This window comes from Epinephelus moara, chromosome 21 (genome assembly GCF_006386435.1).
Source record: "Epinephelus moara isolate mb chromosome 21, YSFRI_EMoa_1.0, whole genome shotgun sequence".
Classification (NCBI taxonomy): Eukaryota; Metazoa; Chordata; class Actinopteri; order Perciformes; family Serranidae; genus Epinephelus; species Epinephelus moara.
Genome location: NC_065526.1, coordinates 17,370,865 through 17,378,030, shown reverse-complemented (window position 1 = coordinate 17,378,030; position 7,166 = coordinate 17,370,865). Strand labels below are relative to the sequence as shown.

The 7,166-nt window shown below is 40.9% G+C and overlaps 2 protein-coding genes across 3 annotated transcripts in view; one reads left to right on the top strand and one right to left on the bottom strand.

Annotated features, from left to right (window-relative positions):
• The window catches only part of LOC126383029 (beta-1,3-galactosyltransferase 2-like), a 10,016-nt gene extending 8,411 nt beyond the window's left edge, over positions 1-1,605 (bottom strand). Inside the window, exons 1-2 of one of the 2 annotated variants that reach the window (XM_050033403.1) lie at positions 1,433-1,605; positions 302-1,101 (exon numbers count right to left, since the gene is read on the bottom strand). The gene's annotated coding sequence lies outside the window, so the exon portion shown is untranslated. The remainder of the gene's footprint in view (positions 1-301; positions 1,102-1,432) is intronic. The other variant, XM_050033404.1, reaches the window with a different exon arrangement.
• The window catches only part of cdc73 (cell division cycle 73, Paf1/RNA polymerase II complex component, homolog (S. cerevisiae)), a 40,923-nt gene that overhangs the window by 22,939 nt on the left and 10,818 nt on the right, over positions 1-7,166 (top strand). The window contains exon 11 of the mRNA XM_050033395.1: positions 4,809-4,866. Coding sequence (XP_049889352.1) covers positions 4,809-4,866 — 58 coding nt within the window. The remainder of the gene's footprint in view (positions 1-4,808; positions 4,867-7,166) is intronic.

Genomic DNA, 7,166 nt, shown 5'->3' with positions numbered 1-7,166 from the left:
CTAAGTCATGGTATGGTATGCTGTACATAATCATGGAAACTGTCAGTGTGTCATTCTGTCAGTCAGTCATTCTGTCTGTCCCACGTTTTTCTATTCACTGACGTGGTCAATCTATGTGAAACTGCACATAGGCATTGAGGATTGCCATAGGTAGAAGGTGACAAAGCTACTAATGGGTATGGACTAGTAGCATTTAAACATAAACAAAGAAAAGCGTAAAATTTCCAGAAAGGTAAGTGTTGCTTTAATTCTGGAGCTTTCAGTCTATTATATCCCCTCAGAACATACAATTTGGACTTACTGATGTTTCCAGCACCTTGCCAAGACTAAGCTGGGTGGAGCAGTGGTTGTCCTACGTCATGGTCGCTGAAAGTTGGAAAATATTCAACTTTGGGTAAAATGCTGACACTCCTCACTGTCACTAACCCACTCAGATCGGTGGGTCCGCCCTCTCTCCCCACTAGGCATGGGTATCATTCTAAAATTTCGATACCTTGACTTTGACACTGGTTCCTGAACTATACTTTTTTGATACCAATTTTATGAAGCATCATTAAATTACATTTTTACTGCGCAAAAATCAAACTGTCCGTCTTCAGATTACCACAACTGCCTTGTATCCTGAGCCACTGCAGCTCCAACAGTATATAAGAGCACAAAAGAGCAAAATGTGACCAATACAGTGAAAAATGAACGGCTGCAAGTCAGTACATAAGGCTCACTGCTGCATACTTAAAGTAGGATTTATACTGATGCGTCATATCCACTCTGTATGAGTATAAATCCACTGTAAGACCTTTACATCGTTCAGAAATTCTTAAAAATCAATCAACATGTCCGCTTTTTCAGGCAACCGCCAAGCCCGCTCCTGGCGGATATTGTCCCCATCAGTAGAACATGTTTGCTCTGCCAAGTCAGAAACTATTGTTTCTGACTTGTCCGTCATGTCCCATCACCAGGTTACTGGACTCACTGAGGTCAGCGTAGGAGGAGGACCTCTGTAGTGCTTTATCTCTGCCTGACCCTTCTCTGTACTGCTGCTGACAGCGGTCTCTGTTCTTCAGTCGCCTTGTCCTCCTCAGCAAATAGCTCTGGCCTCCTCTGTGAACAAGAAAGTGAGCGTAGACAATGAAGACACACACAGCCTCTCAAAATACAACACGTACTTGTGATAACCCCCGTGTCTAGGCGCAACCCGTGTCATAACCTAGTGTTTTTCCTGGATTTCTCAGTACAGCCAATCACCAGCACTTTTGGATATTAGCAAATCATACGTGCTGCATGATCACTGGCTCACTGACGTTGATGAGATTAACCCCTTAGGTATCGAAATTTGGTACGGAACGACGACACTCGATGGTATCGAGGCAATCCGGTCAGTGCCTAAAAAGTATCCTACTTCGATACCCAGCCCTACTCACTACAGCCTTACCTTCATCCAGAGCCTGATGGGCGGTTCTTTACACGTTTCAGTTCTTTAAATACTCTATTGTAAAGCAAAACATATCTTGGTGCGACGTTTACCATCACTGGAAAGGACATAAATGCACCAAAGCTGCTGCAGAGCTGCTGACAAGCAGTTTTTCTGTAACTGACAGTGTTTGTGCAGTGCTGCTGATAGACTCTGCCCTGCAGCTTGGGGGATGGGAGGAGAGTAGATAGATTTGATAAAGCAGACCTTGGGGCCCACTAACAGCTATTTATCTTTGTATTTCATTTATCTTATTGGTGCAGACCTTTTGCTTTCTCAGTGCTCTGTTTTGACATTAGAGCTGCTTTGACTGGCAGGGATGAACTGTCCTGCCATCAGTTGACAGGATGGGGACGACGCCTTTTAGCTCCTTCATAGGTTTTTTTTCTTTGCTATAGCGATGGAGGATATTCTAAATGAATCTCATAAAATATTCACACACTGTTCATTACTCGTACGGAAGAAACACAGCTTGAATAATGTCTTTCAAGGGAGCTCATGAGCACGATAACAGAGCATGTGTAACAGTTAAAAGTTTTGCTTTTTAGATTTTTGAGCAACATCATGACCCAACTCAAATATTTTTTCACTTTTAACACTTTATGTCGCCTTTATACCAAAAACATGTATCTGATCCACCAACCAGCACTTAGTTTAGTGAGAAATCTTAATTTTTGAAACAGTTCACCTCTTATACCCACGGTTCCCTCCACTAAAGTGGCACAGCTAACCAACAGAAGCTGGCAACAAGTTGAAGCAACAAAATAAATAAATTAATGGTTTGTACGCAAATACCATTTATGGATAATTTTGTTGCTGGATGAACAAGAATACTGTCATCAACATAAGATGTCTCTACATGTAAGAAAGGACATGTAAGGGATCATTAATGTCACATTGCTTTAAGGGAGTTTGGCGTAATATTTTCTACCAGAAAATGATCTCAAAAGGAATCTAGTTGTAGTCTAGCAAATAGTGACCCTGCAAGATCCCCAGTCTTTGCAAAATATTATAGTGTGTCACTGAAAATTCAGTCTTTATGCAGGATTTATACTTCTGCGAAGTAGCCTGATGTGCACCTTCCTCAGAAATGTACCATTTCCCTCAGTGGAAACTAAGCTGTTATTTACTTTCATTTCACAGATAAGAAATAATAAATAGTGAAGACAACAAAGCCTCCACAAAAATAGCATTTTAAGTCTTGTGCGTGTGATTTATCCTGGCTTCATATGAACAGAGGAAATCTCGCTTGTTGCTAGGCTAATTTATACAATGTCAAATGCCATAGACTTGTGCTAATAATGTTAGCACGTTATATTTGTTTAGAAAACGTGTTTAGTATAAGACAGTTGTTTTGGCAGTGAACCTTTATGAGTTGTAATGTAGCTGAATTTTGTAATGTTACCTTTGTTAAATGTTGCTGTTGTCCCTGGCCTCATGAGTAGAGGAATAGTCCACTAGCCACTAGGCACATTTATACAACATAAAATGCCATAAGCTTGTGCTAAAAATATTAGCATGTGTATTTATGAGGAAAATGTGTCCAGCAAAACACGTGTTTGTCTATGAATGCTACGAGTTATAGTGAAGCTGATTTGTGTGCTTGTGTTTGAAATTGTCTCTATGAATCCATGTTTAATGTGTGTTTAATGTGTGTTTTTAATCAACTTAACTTTACGGCGCTTCACAGAAACCTCACCACTGTCCAGTGTTTTAAAGGTGTAACTGCAGAGTGACAGACACACCACTGCACAAGTATAAATGCTCACAACGGCGTAGGCTACATGAGTAGGCTGCGGCATAGACTCTGCATACAGCTGCCGCACAAGTATAAATGCGCTTTGTAGATGTGAGTGAGTGTCAAACTTTAGTCTTTCAAAGTCTTTACAAAGTCTTCTAGTGTGTGGTATGCATTAGAAGAGCTTCAAACATCTTTGTAAGTAACTTTTTGTTGTATCTCTCAGTCATATGAAGCATAAACAGTATTTTCCCTTTACCCCTATAGAATAGTGAAACAGGAACATAATCTCCTCTTTGAACAAAGGAATGAATAAATGAATTATTTGATAATAATAAAGCCTGGCCTGCACGTTCGTCAAGAAAAAAATGTAGAACAAAATACTTACTGAATTTTGCATAAATACACAAAAAGTGAGGAGAAGAATATCAAAATACTGAAATATTAATTTTGATTACATAAGGACAAGAAAAAAGATATGGGCCCTAATTTTCAATGGTTGATGTCTGACATGTGAGACACTTGGAATTCAAGCACATGCACTTCAAACTGCAGATTCACTCAAGATCATGTGTGATGTGAGAAAGTGACAGCTGGCAGCTGCTTTACTGATGGTGTCAGCGTGTTGTCTTTTCAAAGAAGTGTTGGTAAAAATTATTCAGCGGGTTGAATAGACAGTTTCTCACACACACTTAGTAGCGTTTGATTCACTCACCCCACACACTGTTTGCACCAAAGTACCAAAAAATACATTTGAAAACTCAACATCAGTGTCTCTTTCCAGAAATCATGACCTTGTTACTCAAGATAATCCACAGACCTTGTTGTGAGCAGTTTCATGTAGGAACTATTTTCTTTCTGCTACATTACACCTGCCAACTGTATCACCGTGCAGAGGGAAGCGTCCACCTACTGCTAGCTCACCTAGCACCACTGAGCTGACCAACATTACAACTCAGCCAAGGAGTACGCCATTAATGTTTATTATCTGGCACTTTGTGTTATTCTAAATTGAGTATCTTTAGGTTTTAGACTGTTGATCGGACAACACAAGCAATTTATTGGCTTCACGCCGCTCTGTGAGGTTTTCACAAACTCCACAAGGTCTGTATGTTTCTGTAGCTCCTCTGTCAGCGTTAGCTCCAGCCTGCAAACATGTCACACGATGATGGATTACTGCTAGACTGTGACCCCTAGCGTGGCCCCGGCCGCTTCACCTACCACACACACATACATGCACGCTCGTACACACACTTAATTCCCTACAGGGAATCAACAGTGATCTAGCGGGAGTTGACGATGAGCAGTGCTCAACAAAAAAACTGTTTGGGTCACCATTTTTAAACGGAACTTCTTTAATTTTCCCACATTTTAATCTACATTTTCCTCTCAGACTGTTTTTATGACTTAAACTCTCAAATATGTCTTAAAGTCAGTGAGTGTGTCTGAGCAGTCTGAATCAATCATCACCATTCAGTGGGTCAGGCCTTTACATGCACACCAACACAACTAGCAACATTTTTGTTTCTGCAACGTTTACTTGGTCAAAGGGATAGTATGTTTTTGGTTATGACCCTTGGGTGCCGTTGTGTTTTCCAGGAAGGAGCATCTGCTCGGAAGGCCCAGACCCCAGCGCTGCAGCCTGTCCCTCGTCCAGGTTGGTGGTGTACTTTCATGCATATGTCTGCTTACAGTGGGTTTTTTTTTTTAAAGGTTACATACTGCTCATTTGTTTTCATAACTGCCCCTGAAGTCCACGTGTTGGTCTGTATCAGAGGGAGAAAGTGAGAATAATTTTTGGAAACTTGTTTGATTATAGAACAGAAAACTGGTTGAATTCTTTGTCAGAAAAACAAGGATGCATGGTGAGAGACTTTAGCGCCCCACCTTGGGCTGTACCCAACACAGAATTATGTCAGTCGAACCAGATTCGGCTGGTTAATCCAAATATTCAACTTTTTTTTCTTTCACATTTTTTTTACGTATAAAGTTTTTAAGTTGATTGGGCTCAGCAGGACGTTCAGTGTTAAAGCGGCATTCATGTAATCTGGTAAATAAGCTAACGGCTGATGGGAAATGTGCAACAACATATATGCCGACACTAGGTATCAAACAAAAGTCAAAGACTGTATAATATTAAGTAACCATGAGCTGTAAAACAAGCAGAAGAGAGGACATAATACTGTCTTGGAGCCCTATATTGGAAAGTTTCTCCTCCTCTGCTGCTCCATCACATCCATCCGCAGCAGCCTGGACCAAAGAGTAGCGTGCAAGTAAGGAGCGCTCACTCTGCAGCAAAATCTGGGGACCAAAATGTCCCTAGAAGTACACTGCACAGCACACTGACTTGTTTATAATATAATATTAGTGGCGCTGGACGAGAGACTGCGGACAGAGCAGATTGAACGATTACATGTTGCTAAACAGCTGTATTGAGTAAGTATTGGCCTTTTCCTTGTAGAGGATTTATTGCACTTACAGGAACAAGCGTGTCTGTGGTCAACTCGTATCTCTATCTTTACCGCTCTGTCTCATCTGCGGCATCAGCAGCCCCGACGCACAGACAGCAGGAGGAGAGGCTGCTGACACCAAAACATAGAAAGAGCCAGTGACGTTGGAGCTTCTCAGCTTCTCAATACTACAGTCGTTAATAACTTAGCGTCACACATCTGTGGGGGAAAACCTATATTTCTAAAGATCGATCTCTGGTTTTATGAATCAGTTACAGGTCATTCAAACGCATATCGATTTGAATCGGATGACTCAATTATTTTAACCCAGTCCCAGAAGCAATCTCAGTTGACTGAGGAGTCTCCGACTGAGAGATTCGAATCTGCGACTTTCAAGGAGCAGCCCTACCCTTGAGGAGGTCTGCACGATTTGACCAAAAATAAAATCTGTTTGCTTGATTGATACATCCCATTTTTTAGGACATAATTTGCATGACACTTGAGCAAGAATAATAACACACCAGAACCACCAGAGATGATATTTGTTACCAAGCACAAGCTGAGAGGGCCGGTCAGTGTGCAGAGTCCTTCTTCAGTCTGCCCTTCAGGTAGAGGCAACTGTTAAACTCACTACGGGATGGCCTGAGCCAGCTGGCCACCTGGAGTCAGGAGACATTTCGGGTCATGATGCCAAGAGTTTTATGCACGCCTACCACAGTTCACAGGACTGTCACGACCCCTGGCAGCTGATGTTGCCAACTTTCACCCATTACTTTTTGAGTAAAAGTCATCTTTTTGTAATAACACAGCTTTCACGATGTTGACATTTTACTCATAATGCAGATTCAGAGTAATTTGATTATAGTCCAGCTCTATTGCTAAGTTTAAATATAATGAAATGTGTTCAGGAACTCTATGAAATCTGGCTAAATGCATTGCCGTGTAATTGGGTTTCTCCTCCAGAAATCTAGCTGTGTTGACTCGATTAGTCTTAATGCTCTTAATTGAAAAGGGAAACAGTGTTTTGCGACTGAATAACTTTTACTGACACACACAAGTGGTTTCAGTGTGCTAAATGTCATGCAACATCTGCTCCCTTCTGCATCTGCTAACATTCATGAATAGTTGTCACTCTGAAAGAGCAGGAAAATCCCTCTGCTGGATAAAATAACTACAGTATGTACTGCAACAAAGCAGCGTTTCTTCCCATGTGCAGATTCAGTTAGGTCCTTTTTTTCTGCTAAATTTCTCAAGGGTCAAAAAAATGTTAAATGTTCTGTTACCCTTCAAAAAAATGTACACTGAACAAAAATATAAACGCAACACTTTTGTTTTTGCTCCCATTTTTCATGAGCTGAACTCAAAGATCTAAAACATTTTCTATACACACAAAAGACCATTTCCCACAAATATTGTTCACAAATCTGTCTAAAATCTGTGTTAGTGAGCACTTCTCCTTTGCCGAGATAATCCATCCCACCTCACAGGTGTGGCATATCAAGATGCT